Genomic DNA, 23796 nt, shown 5'->3' with positions numbered 1-23796 from the left:
TACTAAACCCAGGACCCTGCATTAACTATATCTGGTCTCCCACAGTACACAGAACATGGAAATGCAAATATTTTAGTTAATTATAAACTGCTAAATACCTTTTATTATCAGCAGTATATCGCCGTCTTATGACTTCTATCACTATCATATGAGGCTGCAGGACCCCTGACCCTCTGTCTGGACAGTGCTGATTGGCCCTGTGTCAATCACATGCACCCTCCCAAAAAAAAAAAAAATTCTAGCAATATACACCAAACTGATCATATGCAGAGTGCTTCCTAGGGCTCTGTACTGTCAGAAGATGGACTGGGGATAGTAAAAGAAGGGGAGGATCAGTGAAGACAAGATCAAACAGACTTTTTACACAATGCGCCGGATTAACCCTTCAGGTTCCACAGTGAGTATAACAGGCATGTAGTACTGCATACACAGACTGATTTTACTGTTGTGGGTTTAGTAACACTTGGAGTGACCCTTTTATTTTGCCCTGCATAAGTATAGAAAAGGGGTCACTTTAGGTACTCCATATGCTTAGTCCTGTTGCACTTTGGTTTAATGTAGGGCATCCTGTCACTATTCTCATCTGTTTTTGTTTCGCTCTTTCAGGGCTGTGCAGAAGTTCCAGCAAATTATCTAATCTCAGTGTCCCCTGCTCCTTACCAAGCCCTCAGGCCAGGCAGATCATCTGTGAGCTTCAGAACTGCACCTACTGTGCCAGCCTACTGGAGAACCCAGAAATGGAGATCAGTGACTCTGAAAGCTGCGAATCTGACACGAATTGCGTGTACGAGTTTACGCAGGATCTCCGGTATGGAGACCAAAGAGACCAAATACAGAAGAGGAGGAAGTACAAGAAGAAAGAGAAAGAGAAAGAGGTCAACAAGGTCTACAAGCTCTGGGAGGAGTTCACCAACAGGCTCAAGAGGATTGTGGAGAGCAAGTACTTCAACCGAGGCATCATGATCGCCATCTTGATTAACACTCTCAGCATGGGCATTGAGTATCATGAGCAGGTGGGTAACACATTTTGAGGCTGTATTAATTTGTTAAAGTAGGTTCCAGACAAACATGAATATATTGGGGTTGATTTACTAAAACTGAAGAGTGCAAAATATGGTGCAGCTCTGCATAGAAGCCAGTTTTTGTCAAAGCTTAATTGAACAAGCTGAAGTTAGAAGCTGATTGGCTACCATGCCGAGCTAAACCACATTTTGCACTCTCCAGTTTTAGTAAATCAACCCCATTGTATTGATGCCACTAAGTGAACACAACCTAGCAGCTCAATAGGTATCATTCTCATTCTGGCATTTTTCTTGTGAGGATAATTGCTCAGATCACGAAATCTTGTTAGTTGCAGATGTCTTCATTTTCATCTTCTTGCAACTGGAGGTGGTAAAATAAAGGTCCAGTGATCTGCTTTAAAACCATCCTTAGTGCTCACGCGGCAATAAACTGTAGTCCAGGGGTGTAACAACAAATCATAGGGTCCCATGGCAAACTTTTTATGGGGCCCACTAGACTAAAGCCTCGTACACACGCTCGGTTTACTCAGCAAGAACCAGCAAGAAAACTGCTGGCAGAGCTTTCTTGTCGAGTATACCAAGCGTGTGTACGAGGCTTTCAGGTTTCTCGACAAGAAAACTGCCCAGAATCTAGACGAGAAAAATAGAGAACATGTTCTCTATTTTCTCGTCGTGAGATTCTCTGCAGTTTTCCTGCCGAGAAACCCGAGAGTGTGTATACTTACCTGTCTCCGTGGAAACCCACGCATGCTTGAAATGACTTTGACGCAATGCGCGGTAGCTTCCTAGGCATAGGTAGGGTGCAGCAAGATGGCGGCGACGGCATCGAATGTGACGAGCTGCATGCTCGTCGTACATGATGACGTCACCGCGTTCTTGCCTTTACAGAGAACCGTGGTTCTTTTGAATGGAGTGTGTCAGAAAAAACAAGGGTTTTTTCCTGACGAGATTCTGGCCCCATAGTAGCATCTTAAGCCTCTTACACACGATCAGTCCATCTGATGACAACGGTCTGAAGGACCGTTGTCATCGGTTAACCGATTAAGCTGACTGATGGTCCGTCGCACCTACACACCATCGGTTAAAAAAACGATCGTGTCAGAACGCGGTGACGTAAAACACAACGACGTGCTTAAAAAAAACGAAGTTCAATGCTTCCAAGCATGCGTCAACTTGATTCTGAGCATGTGTGGATTTTTAACCGATGGTTGTACCTACTAACGATCGGTTTTGACCTATCGGTTAGGAATCCATCGCTTAAATTTAAAGAAAGTTGGCTTTTTTTTAACCGATGGTTAAATAACCTATGGGGCCCACACACGATCGGTTTTGACCGATGAAAACGGTCCATCAGACCGTTGTCCTCTGGTTAACCTATCATGTGTACGAGGCCTTATTCTGATTTGATTCAGCAGGGGATCTGTTCACGGATCCAACATATAGATATGTATAAAATGTTGTTTTTATTTATTTGCAAGAATAATAATTCCAAAAAGGCACAATGCCAAACCCCAAATTTAAAATGATCTAAAAAAGAGAACAATTCTTTATTTTTTTCAATAACAGTTTTATTTGAGAACAATTCTTATAGTAATGCACAGACCAAACCATCAAAATACCTGGTATAATATATCCACCGTTAAAAATGTATTAATATTGGAAAAATACTAATGCGCTACCAAAAAGTGTTAATATAAAGTAGAGAGCTATTTAATAAAGTGCTAAGTGTATTAATACATTATGTATTTAAACCCAGGAACCCACAGATACCACATTTCACCATATAAATATGCATTGAAACATATTCTTATATACAACAGATCGATATTGTCTGAGAATCTGGCTGAAGAAAATATATCATTGTAGGCTTAATACTTTAAAGCACATAGTAATTCAAATAAAGTATATCTCTCCCATTGGCTGTTTATCGTCAGATGAATTATTTATATTGATTACCTAAAGCATCCAGGAATTATTTTTAAAATTAGTATTACAGACAGAACAACTTATTAAAGCTTAAAGATAAAAGAATAAACCCTGAGTGAATTCTTTCCCATGCTATGCAAAATTTTAAAATGGCCGGATCATCAAATCATTTTCTGTGTGCAAAAGGAACTTCCAGTCTCAGACACATGCAACACGCAGAATACAAAACCACTGCTCCAGATTGGTGCCAAAACACACGCCTGATATCCAGATTTTGGCTACTAAGGTTCTTGCATTGGAATCTTAAATGGAGCAGAGCAGATACGATAACAGTATAGGAATACATAATATGTAATATGAAATGCCGGGGGGGGGCTCTGAATGGGGTTGGGTGTCACTTAGGGGACTCTGTAGCAGACTTGGTGGTGCTGTAGGGGATGGAGTAGTGAATGGGGACTCTGAGGGTTTACCAAGGGCACTGTTGGAGACTTGAGTGCACTGCAAAGAGTGGGGGTTCAGTGGGAGACACTGTTGGAAGCTGGGGGTACTACAAGGGGCTGGCAGCTGCTTCAGCAAGCTAGAGGGCACTGCAGGTGGATGGTAGACACTGTGGGAGGTTGGGAGGCACTCTGAAGGCTGAGGGTTCTCAGGAGGCCTGAGGGCACTGAGGTTGAGGGGTACTGCAAGCCACTATGGGAACTAAGAGGCACTATGGGAGGTTAAGGGATCAGCAGCTGGCTGAAGGCCTGGGGAGAGGGAGGCTGCGGCCTTTTACTGGGAACCACTGGTCTAGAGTGCATCTAGGAGAGGGGCTCCACAGGTGCACTGGAACATATTGTCAGGGATATACAGTTGAACCTCGGATTACGAGCATAATCCAAAGTACTTGCATATCAAAGCGAGTTTTCCCATTGAAGTCAATGGAAAGAAAATAATTAGTTCTGCATTGACTTCAATGGGATACAATACCGAATGTGGCCAGAGGTGGGGCGCCAGGGAGCGCAGAAAACATCCGAAAAGGGCCGAGGACACTTCGGCTCGGCTCCTGCGCTCCCGTACCTCAGGCCAAATGAGGTACTGCAGGCCAATGTTCGGCTTTTCTCGGCTCCTGTGCCCCCGTACCTCAGGCCATATTGTAACAGGCTCTCCGTGCGCCTGTTACTTTCTGTAATCAGGCGCCTTCAGAGCCGTAGTGCGTTCCATGCTGGAATGCGGAAGTGTGCCGTATCACGGCGGTTGCCTGATTCAGTGCTTATGCACTGCACCTGCACTACGCCTCTGCTGCCTATAAAGGCATTCACTTGGCTTCCAGGGGTTGTTCTATTATTGTCAGCCGTTCCGGCCACGCTACTATAGAGGCAACATTATGGCCAGCTAGCAACAGACTCTTACTTTGTCCACGCTGCCATCGCTCCCCATGCTGCAACACCGCTCCAGGCAACAACTACTACTTTAGTGCTATTGCACCTACTACAACATTGAGGCCTTTGCTGAATACCCTATACCACGGAATCCCTATCCTCTACATTAAAGTCTGCAAACGGATAAGTAGCTATTGTATCACTTGTAGTCCTATAGAAAGATCTGCTGCTTGTGTTTCATCTGATATATTTGTGTTACTAAATGTGCCGTGTGGATATCGACATACTATTTGGGAGATACTGCTGTGCTAAGGACTGTTTGCTAAGGAGTACCTTAAAGGGTCAGCTACCCTCAAATTACTAGAGCAATATTTATCTCATATATGCAACTACTATTACATCTTCAATATTTATCTCATGTATGTAACTACAATTACCTCAGCTATATTGCCTCTCAGATACAACTATAATAACCTGAACTATATTGCCTCTTATACGCATCTAATAGTTGTCGCAAAATACCTAAGCTATAAATTGCTACTCTTATACAACTATCGGTTGTCGCTACAACGCATATTTACTACGTGCTGACATAAGTGCTACTTGTATATGGGCCTATGCCCTAAAGTTGCGGAACATGTTCGCCTAAAACTTTCTATGCTAAGGGTTGACGTATTCCATACCTTCTCCCTTAGTCGCCTAATGCACGACGCTATGTAATACTCATAACCACTAGCGTACAGTTGTGCATTGCAATCTTTTAGTACATAATTTTAAACGCTAAGCTCTGGTCGCATGTTGTAATGCGTCCATTCTTAGTAGCTCAACGCCTTTCTTTATGTGACAGAGAGATGATGTAGAGATCCCCCAAACTCCTGTTTGCGAGGAGTGACGCCTGGGGCCAATACTGAGTTGTCACATAAAGAAGCGCATAGAAATCCTTGCTAACCGCAGTTGTGGTTCACTCCCCTTCACCAGTGCTGTTACACAAATGTACTGATATACTGCAGGCCTATTTTCGGCTCTGCTCGGCTTCTGCGCCCCCGAACCTCAGGCCAAATGAGGTACTGCAGGCCTATTTAGCTTGAATTCTGCTCGTCTTGCGAGTCAACACTCGCAAACCGAGTCAGAATTAAAAAAAAAAAAGTTGCTTGCAAATCAAAACGCTCTCAAACCAAGTTACTATTAAACCGTGATTCCACTGTAAAGGCTTTTTTGGGAAGGACAAGGAGCCTGCAGTTAGGAATAGCCATAGTTTGTTCCTTTACTTTTACTACTGGCTAAAATACAGAAGACTCTATAAAGAATTGGTCTTATACTGACAGTGTAATGCAGGCATGTCCAAAGTCCAGCCCGCGAGCCAATTGAGGCCCCCGTTCCAGTTTAATATGGCCCCCCTGGTAATTTGGATATATATATTTTGTGGCCCCCAGGGCCACAAAAGATATATATTGTATTTATCGGCGCTGCCTCGGAGGGGACAGGGAGGGGGGAATGAGTGCTGTCAAATTACATACAGGAGAATCTCCTGTTTACTTGGTGGCATCTGTAATAGGAAGTCCCGTCTCCTGGACTGCCATTGAACGACTCCTCTGTCTATCATAGGAGGCGGGACATTGTATTAAAGAGGCTGCTGTGTAAACAGAAGATTCTCCTGTATGTAATCTGTTGGCGCTCATTCCGCCCGCCCCATCCCCTCCGAGGCTGCAGATGGGCATCGATCAGGCTGCATTCATGGCAATGGCGAGGCTGCAGATGGCCACTGATTTGGCTGCATTGATGGGCACTGACCCTTATTTTGCTTCACAGTTCTTTATTTAAAAAAACATTCTGAAACTTCCCTCCTAAAGTGAAGGTGCGTGTTATACGCCGATAAATACGGTATATCCAAATAAGACGCCCAAGCTCATCTCTATACCACACACGGACACAAAGGCAAGGGAATTCTTGTTGCGCAGTGTATTAGTGCTCAGGCGAACACACTTAGACCAAATTTTAATGGTTCAAAGAATGTCAGGCAAAATGGTCGGCCCTCACGCATGTTCACTTTAACAAATCTGGCCCTCTTTGAAAAAAGTTTGGACACCCCTGGTGTAATGGCTTTACTTGGTAGGCCTCATTCTCATCAGTTGAAGTTTCAAGTGCAGTTGAAGGTCTCCTCAAGACATTTACTGCTGAATATATATATCCCAGTACTGAGAATCACACAAAAGCCAAGATTTCTTAGAAAGCTTTCTCAATTATAATGCGCTGACTTGCTGGAGGTGAATTGGTAGATAAGTGTTAGCAGCCCATCCAGGGGTCTGAGAGAAGCATCTCCATCCAATTTCCTACAGCATTGCTAATTAGGCTCTTTGCTGGTCTCTGATCATTAGAAATTGCTGATATCTCAAAAGTGAAGTGATTGTTCTTTACCTAAAGATCAGGGATATTAAGATTTTTCACTTGAGATATGAATAGATAAATTCAAATGTCTATAGCATTGTACAATCTTCCAAATTGTATATAGCAACAAAATATTCCAGATTAGATGTCATTAAGCCACATGCTTTTAAAGGGACAAATTACGTATAACCAATTTATTTTAGAGTGGCCAATTTGTTCTTTTTAGCAGTGAGGTAAATTATTGTCATTAAATTATGTTCTTCTATTCTATCACTTTCTGTACTTTGCAGTCCCTCAGTCTCTGTCTCTGCAACAATCCTATATGGCCTTCTGAATACATAAAGAGAACCCGTCAAAACCTAAAAAAGTGTCTCAGCTAACAATACCAAAGACATTTTGGTACTATGTAGTTCTTGAAGGTACAAATTGAAAGTGCAAATTGGTTTCTATGTCCTTTTGTAGCCTCTTGGGCCCAGATTCACAGAGATCGGCGTATCTCTGTGCGGGCGTAACGTATCTCATTTACGTTATGCCGCCGCAAGTTTTTCAGGCAAGTGCTTTATTTACAAAGCACTTGCGTGTAAAGTTGTGGCGGCGTAACGTAAATCACCCGGCGGAATTCAAATTCGGCGGGTAGGGGGCGTGTATCATTTAAATGATGCACGTCCCCACGCCGAACGAACTGCGCATGCGCAGTCCCTAAAATATCCCAGCGTGCATTGCTCTAAATTACGTCGCAAGGACGTCATTGGTTTTGACGTGGACGTAAATTACGTCCAGCACCATTCACGGACGACTTACGCAAACAACGTAATTTTTAAAATTTTCGACGCGGGAACGACGGCCATACTTAACATTGACTGCGCCTCATAGACCCAGGGGCAACTTTACGCCGGGAAAATTGCAGTTAAGATCCGACGGCGTAAGAGACTTACGCCTGTCGGATCTACTAAATATCTATGCGTAACTGATTCTATGAATCAGTCGCATAGATACGACAGCGCTAGGCAGAGATACGACGGCGTATCTGGAGATGCGCCGTCGTATCTCTTTTGTGAATCTGGGCCTTGGATTTTAGGCACAGACTATACACAGGGCCTAAACTGACCAAGGCAACAGTAAAGCTGGCCATAGACCAGTAGAATGCTTGTTTTAGGCCTTGTATCGCCACCTCACCAGATACTTAATCTCCATACTAGTGTGCTTGCAGGACGACTCTATTCACTGGAATGGGTCACATTCAGCAGGCACTATGCCTGCTGAACGTGAAAGGGGGTAAAATTATTGTGCTGAATTAAAAAAACATTGCTGAATTTTCCGGCAATAGAAAAATGTAAAAAACAAAAACGGCATGTGGGTCCCGCCCAATCTATACCAGGCGCTTAGGTCAGATATACATTTTGAGGGGAACCCCCATGCCACACCAAAATAAAAACAGCGTGCCAATAAGGGAGCGATCACAATGGAAACAAACAGGGGTCACAGCGAGGTCCGTCTCTCTTCTCTCCTCACACGGATACTGTGTGTGAGGAGAGAAGAGATTACAGTCGAAAACAGTGAGTATATTTGCCCAAATTTATGAAGAAAAATTACTTATTTGCAAAATTTTATAATAGAAATTAAGAAAAAATCTTTTTTTTTTACAAAATTTACAGTCTTTTTTCATTTATAGCACAAAAAATAAAAAACCCAGAGGTGATCAAATACCACCAAAAGAAAGCTCTATTTGTGGGGAAAAAAGGACAAAAATTTCCACTGGGTACAATGTTGCATGACCGAGTAATTGTCATTCAAAATGTGAGAGCACCGAAAGCTGAAAATTGGTCTGGTTAGGAAGGGTGTTTAAGTGCCCAGTTGTCAAGTGGTTAAGGTATGTTTAAATAACATACTATCAATAAACTATTGGTTGAGAGCCCACTTTGACATGCCTAAAGTGCACTTTAGATTGGCTTAAATGCAATAGCAGATTTTCTGTATATTTGCATGTGTCTCGTTCTCTAGGAATCATGGCACCTCCCGAGGCAATAAACGACACACCACGCCGTTCTGCTGGTACCTATTGCCAGTTCCACTACTTTCTGACGCATAACAAATCCCCCCGCTGCTGTCTTGCTGAATGTGCACTGCGAATGGAGGATATAACAGAGCATGCATACAGCACTGGTGGTCTGATACCGTTTGATTCCTGCTTTTCATCTATGGGATGCTGGCTCAGCGGATGTCCATTTCCAAAGGTAGAATTGCAGAGTTTATTAGACACAGCAAATACCCACTTACAAGGAGACTGGTAGCGGAGCGCTCCTAATGGGCTAGCCTTCTTCTGAAGGTCCCCATTGTTCACAGAGCCGCTTCCTCACGCAGCTTACCTTCTGTAGAGAATACATAGACACATTTTATTAAAATGCTAATGAAAGATTTGGCTTTTAAGTGGAAATAAAACGTCACTTTTCTCCAGGCTTTTCCTTTGCACTGGGATTCGTTTCTCTGTTTTGATGCGTAAACCTTTTGATGGAACCTCCTTTCCTAAGAAGTTCAGGCAAAGAATCTTAATTGAGCATATTGTCTGCCGAGGTGCCCGGTTATTTTCTCAGAAGATAAAGCTCTTTCATGTGAAATGGAAATTCATTCCAAACCTGCAGATTTTTCCTGAGCAATTTTTCCGCATCACTATATCATATTTGACTTTAGAGGCAGAATTTCAGTCTGGTGGTGTGCGTAACCCTTGCGGTGCCCAACTGGGGGCATGGTATGATAATATAGGGCAAAGAAGAGACAGTGTTTAAGTATTGACATCTTCATGGCATCCACAAGGGCAATAGTAATGCTGGTTGTCTAGTATTTATTGAAATGCCTCATCAAACATATACATTTTTCGTTTAGACTCGTTCAGAGGAATTCTAATTTTGCTCCTACTTTCTGTCTTGGGCAGTTGGCCCACAAAATGCCAGTGGTTGCTGGAATCTTTAAAGTGTACCTAAAACCAAATCCTTTTTTTGGGATGGTTAGACTTCCTGTGAGCTTTTTATTGCTCTTTGTTTTCCCAGTTGGGAGATTTGCCCTTTTCTACTTATTTGGGTCACCATTATGAGACAGAAATGGATGAAGAATGTCTGTGTATGTTCTGATGTATCCAAGTTATGGTATAGCTAGTAGATGTTAATAATTTTCAGCTAGACTAATGTTAAAGAGGTTGCATAGGTTTTCCATTCTCTCAGATCTAATGTTCCCAAAAGCGTACCCTAGCATTTATATCCAAAGACACCTTAATCCAGTCACCATTGATTGTGTCAAGGCAGATTTTCATTATCAATGAACAGGATGGGAGATGTGAAATTTAAGGAACCACCAATAGGTGTGCACAGCCTATTGCATTAGGGAGTACACCCAGAGCTCAAACACACATGGATGGTGTCAGTAGGGCAGAGGCTGGTGTCAGTAGGGCAGTGGATGGTATCAGTCAGTAGAACAGTGGACGGTGTCAGTAGGGCAGGGGACAGTGTCGGTAGGGCAGAGGCTGGTGTCAGTAGGACAGTGGATGGTGTCAGTCAGTAGAGCAGTGGTTGGTGTCAGTAGGGCAGGGGTCAGTGTCAGTAGGGCAGAGGCTGGCATCAGTAGGACAGTGGATGGTGTCAGTCAGTAGAGCAGTGGATGGTGTCAGTAGGGCAGGGGTCAGTGTCAGTAGGGCAGAGGCTGGCGTCAGTAGGACAGTGGATGGTGTCAGTCAGTAGAGCAGTGGATGGTGTCAGTAGGGCAGGGGTCAGTGTCAGTAGGGCAGGAGTCAGTGTCAATAGGGCAGGGGTCAGTGTCAAAAAAATTCCTTTAGTGACCCTTTAAGATTTGAACATAAACTACAGACACAGATTTAGCCGTTGTGATATATATTACGTCTTTATAATTAAAACCAAGTTTCCTAAACAAATAAAAATATTGTTTTTTGACAAGCAGAAGTACAACTTGAAAATATATAAAAAAAAATATAAAAAAAAAACGTAAACTCTATTGACTGTAATGCCATTGCATATATTTCCTGAATATATTACTCAAGAAAAAATAAATATGAAAAGTCGTATTTCAGTCATCTTAATTGTTTTCGTTTTGGTCGTATTTTAGTCGACTTAAATAGTATTAATTTAGTCGACCAAAATATTTTAGTAGACGAAATTAACACTGGAAGCAAGCTGAGCAATACTAGAAAAACTAAAAAAAAATAGATGTTTGAATTTATATCATGGTTGTTATATGTTGATAAATATTCCCCCAGATATGATCTCCGAATTGTATGTACCCCTCGATATTCCTTGGCCTTTCTTACTTTGCTGATTGTGTGTACCTGGCGAAAGACTTCCCATGCATTGTGGCCTTACATAATTATGTTTTGTTTCATGTTATTCTGTTTGTTATCTGCAAATATCTTTAAAATAAAGATTACATAAAAAAAAAAAAAAAAAATATGGACCAAATTTCACAGAATTTTAGAATTTGACTTAAATCCTTTCAATTTGTGCTTTTGAAGATTGAGGCACAAAATATTTTCTTGCCTCTAAATAGGATATACATTTTGCCTTGATAATGTCCAATATGCTATTAAAAAGCAAACCAGCCGACGTTTGGTGACTAAAAATCCTATGAAAATAAAACACACATAGGTAAAAACCTAATCCCACAGTGGCAGATTTCACAAGATAGGCCTAACCGCCAGGCGTAGGGAATTGATTTTGATGTGGGAAGATATTTTTTTTTGAAGCTTGAGTGGGAGTTTTCAGACTATCTCATCTTGCACCGTATAACTCATATCATTGTTCGCTATGTTTACTGCTGGGTAAACATGGCATTTTAATCTGCTGCTTTATGTCACCAAATGCCCTTTCCCCTATCTGTCATCTGATGACACGCGCCCCACGCCATGAAGTGTGAATCAGGCAGCTGACATCCCAGCGTTATTTACAAGCATACCTATCATCTATGCTCTGCTGATTCCCATGTTCGTATATTATCTTAAATGGTTGGTGTCATTGTGATTTATACAATGAATGTAAAAATGTAAACAGTTTAAGTAGAAACTCCAGCTTTAGCTTTTTTTTCCATCGTTGTACATCTGCAAGCTCCAAAACAACGTTACTTTAAGGCCACCATGGACATTAGAGTACTGTAAAATGTGCAGCAGGAGAACATTGAATGCTCAAAAAGAGCCTTATTATTTTGTGGAAATAATGCAACGTTTCAAGGCCATACATTGGGGCCTTCACAAAACAAACAGTTCAAGTTCAATTCAAAGCAACAAGGACCGATAGAACGGATGCCTTCTAAACATTCAGTAGTTCCCCCGTCAAGTAATATAGAAACAATTATCTCACCTAACACAAGATATCCAAATTGCCAAGATCTCCAGATGTTCCAGTACATCTCATATGGGTCAAAGGCTTAATAGAACATCCTCAGATTATCACAGGAGGCTAAACAACTGCCACATATAAAGTCAAATGGATTGACAATGTTAGCAATGGCAGCAGGTGGTACCACATTTATAAAAACAACTTCTGCCATACCTTACTCTGCAAGCTGTTGAATGTACAGGCACAATCCAACCTTCTTTCTTGTTGTCTCTTGGCCAGTAGGTCCATAAACATGCACGTTTGGTTCATGCTAGTGTGTACATTTTTATTATAGAGTGGTGAAGGGGTGACCAGTGCAAGTATATCAGATACCTTTGGGGCTGGGTTATCATAGGGATCGTTATTTCTACCAGGGACTGTAAGGTGTGTGCACAAGCACTATGAAGGTAAAAAGTGTAGTAACTCAACTTTTGCGCCATTGAGTAAAAGCATTAGTGGGCAGAAATGTTGGTGGTAGGTTCAGTTTTGCCAGCCATGACAGTATCAATGACAATTGACCTCCTTAACAATGAGAACAGAAGGAAAGGCCAGGGTGACCTAGTCTAAGAAATTAGAAAGTTAAAAAAATAAACATTTAAGCAAAAATAATATTTTTCATGATATATATGTGGGGTCGTCAAAACATTTTTTTAATATGTAATAGAGTTTTAAAAAATGCAGAAACTTTTGAAGAACCCTCGTACTCGTACCTCGCATACAGTTAACAATACACAGTCAATTTTATCTTACATTGGAAACATTGGCAATGAAAAGGTGGAGAAGTAAAATCAAAATGCTGATGTTCCATGAACCTGTGTGAAGTCAAGATTTCTACTCGCTTTCTTTTGTTAAAAAAGATTTCTACTCGCCCATCTCCACAAGCTGATGGGTCCATAACCCGAGTCAAGTCAGATAAAGGTTACAGCCACTAAGGTCCACCAGCTGATGTTTTACCAAACCAAATCTCTGACCTGGCGACTCCTCAAGCCAAGCCCCATTGAGTTAATTATATGAACCCAAATCTTCCTTCATCCTTCAAGCTGCTGGCTTATGGTTTCACAAACCATGTGTTCTAGAACTGTAGACTCAATGAAGCCAAACTCTTCATCTTGTTTCATGAAGTCCTTTTTCGCTGATAGATCTACTAACTCAGATCCCAAAGCGTGTGGTTTCACCAACCCCCAACATGCTGGTTTATTTCCCAACATTGTAAGCCATCTAAAGCTCCACAGTTCTAAATGGCAGAGCTATTAATGTACAAGACCTGTATCCAATAATTCACTTTGCAATATTTATCAGGGGCCATCACACAAGCCCCTTATCATTCTTTGGTGCTGTGTTAGCAAAATCTCAACAGCACTACGACTTACAAAAGGAAACAGATTGTATTCTTCTCTATCTCTTATGCCAGGTGCCCCAGTGTCACGCAGAAATATGGATTAATAACTCTTGTTTACAACCGGCGGCTAGACATGAGTCACCATTATGAAAACAGACTGTTCTGCTTATGTGCCGTTGGAAGAAACTGGGATGTGGGACAGAATTCATTTGTGTCCCAAACTAAGAAAAAAATATAACAGATGTTTGAAACCCATAACAGAAAGACACTTCTCAACTTTTTATTATAAATGCATAAAGACGATGGCGTGTAAAAATGCTGAAACATTCAAGACTAAGGTAGCAATCAACTTGAATAGGAAACATCTGTGGACATCTCAGTTCACCGGCTTTGGGGGAATCTAAAAAAAAAATCCTTAATTAATCGGTTCTTCGTCAGTGTTCTTACATATCTACTTGCAAATACAGCTAGCCCCCACCATCTCCCGCTGCTTTATACACAAATCCAGGCTGAATGTGTACAGCCACAAAAGACTGTGCGGCTTAGTCTGGAGAAGCTCCACATTCATACGCAGATGGATCCCGCCTTATAAATCTTAATTTTTTGTTCATGCTCAATAGTCATTAGCCAATGAATCAACAGATTAACCCCTTCCATGCAGAATTGTATTACTGGAAAATGAATCTTTTGCATTGCTTCTGTCATTTTTGGGAGGATATTGGAATGCCTTCTGTTCTAAGGAGGTAATACTGTCTATTGCAACAAGGATGACCAAATACAAGAGGACATTTTGTAACTTAAACAAAAGTTTAATTACTGGCAAATTTTATCAGTACAAGCTGTTTTTAGACCAGTAGTTCTAACCAAAGTTTTAAATCCCCCTGAGATACTTCAACAGCCACATGGAGATACTTCAGGGGTTGCATCCAACATGGCCAGTCATTGATCTGCTCTTCCATTGGTGAACAACAGTCTTCATAGTGTTCCTACTCCCTCACATCACATAATGAATGACACGGTGGACATTTCCCAGGATTCATAACTCTGCTATTTAAAAAACAAAAATTGTGTGGGCGAACCCTTTTTGAATTCTAGTCATAAAACACCAGCCTGTGGACCCAACACAGAGTGCCCTGTCATTTTAGCTGTTTTTCTAGCAGGGAAGCCTTCTCTGATGGGATATAGTACATGAAATACTACATTTAAACTGCCAAAACATTTTCAAAGTAGCAGACAAAATCTTCTAATCCACCTACCACAATGGTCCGGTCCTGCCCATCTGTTCTCCCTCGTATTGGTCCACCTATCTATTTCCCCTTCCCAGCCATCTGTCCTACCCCATGGGTCCACCTAAGCATATATCCTTCTTACCTGTCTATTCTGTCTCATATAGGTCCACCTAAGTATATCCCCCGGCTTGTTCTCCCTCCTATAGGTCCACCTAAATATCTACCCTTCTCACCTATTTGTTTTCCCTCCTATATATCCACCTATAGATCCATCTAAATATCTCCCCTTCCAATCCATCTGTTCTGAATCCTATAGGTCCACCTAAGTATTTGCCAATGACATCCATGTGTTCTCCCTCCCAATAGGTCCACCTAACCTTCTTCCCACCCACCTGTTCTCCCTCCTATAGGTCCACCAAATATCTACCCTTCCCACCTATCTGTTTTCCCTCTTATAGGTCAACCTACATATCTCTCCATTCCATCCTTCTGTCCTTCCTCCTATATTAATTGTTGTTTATGTCCTCGTTGAGGTAATTTCCCTCATTTCTTGTCTGGGGACAACATAGTAATTGTAACCTTCCCAGAAAGGGCACAGACAGCAACAAATGCTTAATCTTTTTCTAGTTTATGTTTTACCTGCTTGCCTGTTAGAGAGATCCCCCCCCCCCCATTTCCTGTCCTGGAGACCACATAGGAAGTGGGAGGATATCTCCTACTACATCCCCACCACATCTAAAATGTATAATAAAAAAATGTAGGCTTGAACTCAATGGCCTAGACTTGAAAGTAGTGGCTGTCTTTCAACCTAGAAGACTGAGGACATCTTGTGGTAGAAAAGAAGTACTACATGGGACATCTCTGGATCGAGGTTGAGTATTGCATTAAAGGATGTTTTTTTAAATCTTTTCCTGGGCTAATAATTATTTTGTTTATAACTGTGTCGGGAGCTCTGCTTTAAAAGTGTGTAAAATCAAATTAGCGGCATGTTGCAAAGCTTGGCATGTTTCTAGTTGCTCCTTGTGTCATGCTCCCACCGCATCGATTACACAGAGAATAGACCTGGTTGCAGCCACCCAGACTTAATGTGCGCTAGTTTAGGGCCTATACATCTCATTACACGTCAATCATGACTCCCGCAGACGTTTGTCCCTGCTGTGTATTGACTCTCATTTCCAGGCTACTTCATTAACGGCTGGCAGCTTGGCTCAGGGATGAAAGCCATTACGCCGGATTCTCTGCACAGCACTAAGGGAAGTTATATTCCCATTAAACAAGTGTTTTATTTGCAAAATTTAAAGCAAAACTGTAGTGTCATTTTATTGCCAGAGATGATGAGATGTCAGAAGTCAGAAGCGTTGTTAAAGTATTGTAATATATGATTATCAGAATCGGAAAATCTTTTTGTGATGCAACCGCTAATTGCTTTCATGCTTATTGATGCAGTTATGTATTTAATATCACATATTGTTGAATGCAAACAGAATGTTAATGGGAGCTTAAAGTGGACCTTAATTTAAAGTAGACATAAACCCAGAAATCTTATATAATCTATTACAAGTTAATATACTTTCAAAAATTATTTTTAATCTTTTTAAATCTGCAGCTTTCATTTAATAAATACATGGTGACCCCACCATTGTCTGTGCTGTCACCATGTCACATGCATCCCTGTTGGAGACTTTAAGTGGCCATTGCTTAGACATGGTCAATCATTGTCACTATTGGGAAGCTGGTCCAGAGCAATCATTTGCAGCCAGTGGTGGAGCAAGTGGCTGGATGAGTCACTGGTTGTGGGTGAGTGGTTGTGTGGGTGAGTGGTTGTGTGGGCTAGTATGAAGGAATTCCTCCTGTAGGTTGTGTCCAGTCTTAAGTGATGGCAATGAAACCCTTTGCTTCCTTTTTGGTATGGCCTTATGGTCATTTCCACATGTAGACATGGAAAGTGGAAAGAAAGGAGTGCCTGGTGTCCAAAAGAATGCAGATTTGAATTTTCAAATCCTCATTGGATTTTCAAATCCGCATTCTTGTGGACCCCGGCGCTCCTTACTTCCAACTTTTTCAAGTCTTGGTCATTGGAGAAAGACCCCTTGCATTGGTGGACAGAATAGGTCACATGTATGCTGGCAGCACAGGGGAACCAAATGCTGTCAGTTAAATTTGATATTAAAGCTTAGTATAAGCATGAGGCCACAGTACTGGGCCCACACCAGAAGGATAACATATTTTCACCTGCCAGTGACTGAAGACATTTTTGAGGAAAATAGCATTAAACGCTGATTTTCCTCCACCATTTTTTCAGCACATATTACACTTTACTTGTTTCAACCCCAAGGCATGGAGGGAAGCTGCTGTATACTTTAGGAGGCTTCGCACATCCATGGTCCAGGCCCAGTCCATAGGAGGGCTCTAGACCAAACAGGCACTAATCCACCCTTCCAATAGGCCCAGTCCATAGGAGGTTTCTGCTACGAAATGGGCCCTAACTTAGAGTCGTCCATGACGCATAGATGGATAGACCATACAGCCACTAATCCTGTTCCCTGACAGAACCTCTGTCACTGGTTTCCACCACCTCCTCTCCTTAATTGGCTGCTTCTCCTTGCTCTCACGTGTTACTCTATGTTACCTATAAGCATAGCTCCCAACTGTCCCTGATTTCGAGGGACTGTCCCTGATTGAGAGAACTGTCTCTCTTTCCTCCTCACTTGTCCCTCATTTTGGTCTGATCTATATAGTTGTATATAAAATGCACGTTTTATCTTTCAAAACGTGTTTCCCAGAGCTAAACCATTCATTCAATTTCTAAATTGTTGCATTTGTAAATGTCAGAAAACAGTATAAAGGAATAATAGTGGTAAAAAAAAAGCACTTGTGGGTTTAACTAATCATTTTTTTCAGAATTTCCTTTCCTTTAAGGGGGTGTGGCAGGGGGTGTGTCCTATGCCTAAATAGTTTTGCTAATAGGTGTCCCTCATTCCCTTCTCAAAAAGTTGGGAGGTATGCATAAGGTTAACATGGTTTACACTTCATTCCATGTTCCCATTCACTGTAGAAGCACTTCCACTCTCTGTTCACAGTACATTGGTACATCTTTGCTCAATATATATTCTAAGGAAGACTGTGAGCAGGCAGACAAGTTTATTATATTGCAGAAAAGACATTGCATGTCTCTTCTGTAAATAAGAGCTCGCAATTTTTTAAATGGAGAATTTAGTTCCATTTTAAGAATCCTCATGCCTCATGCATGCAGTGGGCTGGAGTTATGCAAATATCAAAATGCCTAGATGGTGGATGCCAGTCTGGAAGAGTGGGCATTCCTAAAAACTTAAACAGGTGCATATATAGACCGCCCAATGTAATGCCCACATGTGATACTGAGCTTTCATAATTGGAATAACTGAAATCCAATGAATGAAAGGGGTTGGTCAAGGACAGTAAGGCCAGGAAAGATTTTTTATCTATTCTTGGAGCTCCACGGTGCGATGCTTGTCAAATCCACTTTGAGCAAAAAAAGTGAACTGTGAAATCAATGCACAAGGGTACAGTAATGGACCGACCTCCAAAGAGGAAGGGTCTCAACCCATGATACCCCCCAGGGCACAAGGCTCCTGACAAGTGCAAGAAACTCTTGTCCATCTAGGCCAAATCCAGGCGTACCATGCTCCTTAGGGACCTGCTGAAGCCGTTGCTCCTTAGGGACCTGCTGAAGCCAGTCTGCCAAGTACTTGGTGAGGGCTAATCCAAATAGAGACCACCAATGGAAAGAGGAAAAGAACCCAAGGGTCACAGATCCTATGCCTAACACAGGTTTTTCAGAGCCTGCCCTAATGTTAGGGATAGGATCTGTGACCCTTGGGTACTTTTCTTCTTTTTCCGTCCCTGTGTTTTTCAGGGCCTGCCCTAATGTTAGGGATAGGATCTGTGACCCTTGGGTCCTTTTCCTCTTTTTCTGTCCCTGTGAGTAATGAAAAAAAAACACACATACAGTGCTAATTCTCATAATAAATACATGCAATAAAATAATAAAAAATGACAAGCAAGCAATAAGTGATGTCACCAAGTGTCTGTGAATCTCAGTGAGGTTCCAAACCCATGGAACTTTTCTGACACCACTGGGATGCCACCCCCATCGGGAGCTCTTTGGGAAAGGAGAAGATGGTGCTGGACTTTCTCCTGTCAGGAAAGACGGGCTCTATCTGACTTGCTGCAACTTCTAATGCACGTTGTGAGAAGCTCACAGAGTGCAGTGAATAATCTGAGTAAGCAAATCAGTACAGGAGCCTGTACAACTGTGCAAGACTGAAGGGAAGGCTGAAGTTCAGCTTTAACAACTGAAAAAAAGTACACTCCTTTGCTTCTGTTCTCCAAAATTACAGGTGCACTTTACCCAATGTCCGCTCATCACGCAGCGCTAACCTTATGATGTGCTCTTGTCGCTTTTAATTGGAATGACTGTGCTAAACCTCACGGTGTTATCTAATGCTAATGCGCTCCTTTAAAAAAAATCCCCGGCAATTTCCCTGCATGCCTCTCTGATAAAAAGAAAATCTCATAAACAGATAGTTTACATTCATATATGTTGATATATGGAAATTAATAGTGTTCCTCAAAGAAGAATTTTTAGAGACGAGGAGAGATTTAGCGGGTCCCCGCTCCGAGTTTTTCGCGCTTTGTACGCCCACAGTGCATTTTAAACGAACCTGCCCTCAATCAAAACTCCAACAAGGTGATCTGTGTGATTGTGTCTGATTTGAGGAATGCGGCGGCAAGGCCTTTTTACTTGAATGTCACTGTAAGAAGTTTCAGCAAAGTTGTGAGGTAAAATGTTGTGCATTCTAAAAGAGTTCTTGTTGCTTTAGGCAAATTTCAATCAATATTATCATGGGCGTGAGATAAAATGACTTATTAATGAACCCATGAGGTAAACAGCTGTGTTTTGGAGGTTAAATAGTGCTATGGTGCGCTGCTAAGGGAACATTTTCTATAAATGTATTTTTCTACGTAGATGAGGTGGCCATTTTGTGCACACAGACCTGAGGCTGAGGCTGTGGCAAAGTGAGGTGACCACCTCATGAGGTACTTAGGCCGAACTGTCAATACCAGACACTCTGCTCTCACTGCAATTTGATAACATTTCTCTGTATACACATGGCAGCGTTACTAAGCTGGTTGCTAGGATGGTTGTGGCTGGGCCACATATGTTATTGGTTGGTTCAACGGCTTGCATTCTAGCAATCAATGACACACAGCCGCACAGAGTCTTTGGTTGCTAAGACGCTGGCGGCTGGGCCGCACAACATCATTGGTTGTTATGGTTCAGAAGGTTGCGTTTTAGAAACCAGTAACACACAGATATACAGAGTCTTTGGTTGCTAGGACACTGGTAGCTGGGCCAAAGTGTCATTGGTTGCTGTGCCAGTGTCTCCTAGAGGGTAGTAGCAACTTTGGGGGGCAGGGTAAGGCGAAAATAAAAAACGGTGAAAATCAACCTAGAGAAGCTTCTGACACAAACGGCATCATTTTTCAAAAAAGCTAATTTATTTAAGCACAACTCCATTTTTTTTTATCTGGTCCTCTCTTCCCTTCCTTTCCCCCTACACCCACCTTCCACATTTTTATTAAGGATTCCATTAATGCATACATATTATTCTAGTGGTCTTCTGGCCAGTTACATGACATTCTTGGGTGTTCTACTCTTCTTCTTGCGTCAGTGGTGGGCGGTAATCGATATTGCAGAAAGCAACTCTGAAGTTGCTTGAATCTCGTTAGCAGTGGTTGTCAATCTTATTGAGACCAGGGCCCAATAAACTGTGGAGGCTGAGGGCTCTCAGGGGATTTGGAAGCACTGTGGGAGGTTGAGGGGAAAGGTGGGCCACTGTGGGAGGTTTGGTGACACTATGGGAGCTGGAGGCAATGTCAGAGATTAGGGAGTCTGCAGCTGGCTGGAGACCCAGGAAGAGGGAGTGGTTAAGAATCACTGCCCTATAGTTTAGTACTGTGAGGTCTAACATGGGGATGCACGTCAAGTGGAAGGGCCTGTTATAGGAGATGGTCTGAGGCTACTGGCTTGTTACAACAGATGGACAGGGAATGCAGACTTGTTACAGGGTTACAGGTGATGGTCAGAGATTGCAGGCATGTAACAGGCGATGATCAGAGATTAAGGTCATGATACAGGAGATGATCAACGACTAAGGTCATATTGCAGGACATGGTCATAGACTGCCGACATACTACAGGAGATGGTAAGAGACTAAGGTCATGTTAAAGGAGATAATCAATGACTGAGGTCATTTTAAAGGAGATGATTAAAGACTAAGGTCATGTTACAGGAGATGGTCATAGACTGCAGACATACTACAGGAGATGGTCAGAGGCCAAGATCATGTTACAGGAGATGGTCAGAGACTGAGGTCATGTTATAGGAGATGATCAGAGACTAAAGGCATGTAACATGAGATGATCAGAGACTGCAGATAAACTACAGAAGATGGTCAGAAACTGCTGACACACTACAGGAAAGGATCAGAGACTAAGGTCATGTTACAGGAGATGGTCAGAGACTGCAGGCATGCTATTGTAGATGATCAGAGACTGCAGGTATACTGTACTTCAGTAGATCTTCATAGAATGCACCATGTTTGCAGCATGGTACAAGAGATTATCAGAGACTGCATTCTTATTATAGTAGATGGTCAGAGACAAGGCATGTTATAGAATATGGACGGGGTGGCAGGAATGCTACAGGAGATGGAGGGCATATAACAGGAGATGGTCAGGGAGAGACTACAGATGTGCTACTGAAGTGGTTGGAGACTGGGGACATGCTGCAGGGGACTGGGGATTTGTTACAAGAGACTGACAGAAATGATTGCTATCACAACCATTTTACAACTCAATGCTTCCACGATTCTGTTTATCGGCAGTACTATGTGTGTTGACTTGCCATTCATTTGGATTATGTAGAGTGGCCGCCAATGCATCTGCACTTATCAAAAAAATCCTAAGGAAAAAACCAAAGGAAAACACTGCGCTAATACGTGATGAAAAATTGTGAAAATAATAAGTGACAAAAGCAGCTGGTACCTATTGCTCTAAATACCCAAAGCAAAAAAATTACAACCAAAAAGAAGGTACAGCGCTGATGTGAATGAAACAAGTTGTGAGTGAACAATACAGTTATGAAAAATAATCTGTGACTGAATAAATAAATTAGATGTTGATAGTTCATAAAAATATCCAAAAGTGAATGTACTGATCCTTCACCAATCAAAAATAAAGTGTGAGTGACAAAAATAGCAAATATAAATCAGTGAAAAAAAGTCCAATGGTAAAAAAGGCAAATTTCTTTTTTCTTAATTCTTAATCTTCCACCAAATATAACACCCGAGTGATGGTATTCCAATCTGCTTACCAGATTAACTGACCGTGATTGCGGTCAGATAAAGCCCAGAGATCTTTTAGAGTCCTCTCAAGTGGACTAAATGACAACTGGTTATACAGATCATCTACTGCTCCAAAGCTCCAGATGGAATAGGGATACGCTCATATATTCAAAAAGAAGAAGAAACGAGAAAAAGCTCCATGGTGAAGTACTGTATGTAAGGTTGGTTTATTGAGGGAATGGTAACACTTACAATTCAGATGATATAGACAGGCTTGTCACAAATCCCAGCGCGTGCAACGCGAACTGACAATCGAATCCTAGGTAGCTGTGTTCAGTGTGTATAGCTCTCTCCGTACAAGCGATGACAAAGTACGCTTTAGGCCACTCCTACGCACGTTTCGTCGTAAGACGTCGTCGGGGATGGACCAATAGCGCGCCGGCCAACGCTAGAGCACTATATAGTGTCCGGCCGCCATTTTGGTTGTGGGCGAACGCTAAGGGCAAGCGGAAATAGCTGTATACACACTAGAAAGGAACTGATGGAGAATCGAATCAAGATGCAGATGACTGCCATCTTGTGGAAAGATAGGAGAAGAGTCTTACCACACACTGAAACACAGCATATAGGAAACGAATGGGACATAGTGTGCAAAATGGACTGGACAAATAAAAGTCCATTAATAAAAAAAGCATAAAAGACCTGAATATCTTAATGTAACAATATAAAATCTATAATAATATCTTTAATTGAATAAAATTAATTGAATTAATTAATTAAAACATTATTATATATGTCTCAATTATTATAATATATAAAAATATTGAAAAATATTATAAAAATATTATAAAAATATTATAAAAATATTTTAAAAATATTTTAAAAATACGGTAAAAAATGGAGAGGCTATGTATTACTGAGGAAACAATTTATATCCCACTCAACATTCAACCCAAAGGGGACAAAACTTTTCATATTAAAAATCCATTGAGTTTCACACTTGGATATAGACCGTACTTTATTTGTTCCTCTCCAGGGAGCATTAAGTTTTTCGATAGGAAGAAATAGAGATCCTGCAATCTGTTTATTGTGATATTTGGCATAATGTTTAGACAGATTGTGTTTAGAAAATCCTCGCCCTACATTTCCAACATGTTCTTCCAATCTGACATGTAATGCCCGTTTTGTACGTCCTATATATTGTTTAGAACAAGGGCATTGTATAAGATAGACTACATGATCACTAGTACAAGTGATAAATGAGTCTATACTATATGTCCTTTTGGTCTGAGTGGACTGAAAAGACAAGAGCTTACGTCCGCGGAAAGAATTTATTTTGCAAATATTGCACTTTCTGCAAGGGTAGAAGCCTTTCATGTCTTGGAAAAACCCTATTGTGTTTGGTGGGTCAATTACATTCGGGGCAACTTTTAAACGCAATGGGGGTGCTCCTCTAAAGATGACAACTGGTTGATCCGGAATAACTGCCCCCAAAATGCGATCATTTTTTAAAATCTTCCAATGTTTCTTTAAGATTTTTTTAACAGAAAAGTGCTGATTGGAGTAACCGGTGATCATGGCATAACTAAATTTTGGGTCTATATTTTTTCTCGAAGCATTTTTGGTGCAAAGTAATTGATTTCTATCAATTGTTCCCACTTGTTGAATAGTATCGTCAATAATAGATTGGTCATAGCCTTTTTCCAAAAACTTAATTTTTAAAATATCAGCCTGTTGAAAATAATCTTCTGATGATGTGCAATTTCGCCTAATC

At 41.5% G+C, this 23796-nt stretch overlaps 1 protein-coding gene across 3 annotated transcripts in view; it reads left to right on the top strand.

The window, feature by feature from the left end:
- The window catches only part of CACNA1H (calcium voltage-gated channel subunit alpha1 H), a 282063-nt gene that overhangs the window by 122768 nt on the left and 135499 nt on the right, over nt 1-23796 (top strand). For all 3 annotated transcript variants that reach the window (XM_040356436.1, XM_040356434.1, XM_040356435.1), the window contains exon 8: nt 607-1013. In XM_040356436.1, the coding sequence (XP_040212370.1) occupies nt 607-1013 (407 nt within the window). The remainder of the gene's footprint in view (nt 1-606; nt 1014-23796) is intronic.

The sequence above is a fragment of the Rana temporaria genome, chromosome 6, assembly GCF_905171775.1.
Source record: "Rana temporaria chromosome 6, aRanTem1.1, whole genome shotgun sequence".
In the NCBI taxonomy this organism is placed as follows: Eukaryota; Metazoa; Chordata; class Amphibia; order Anura; family Ranidae; genus Rana; species Rana temporaria.
Note: the sequence above shows the minus strand (reverse complement) of the source record. Positions and strands in the feature narration are given on the sequence as shown.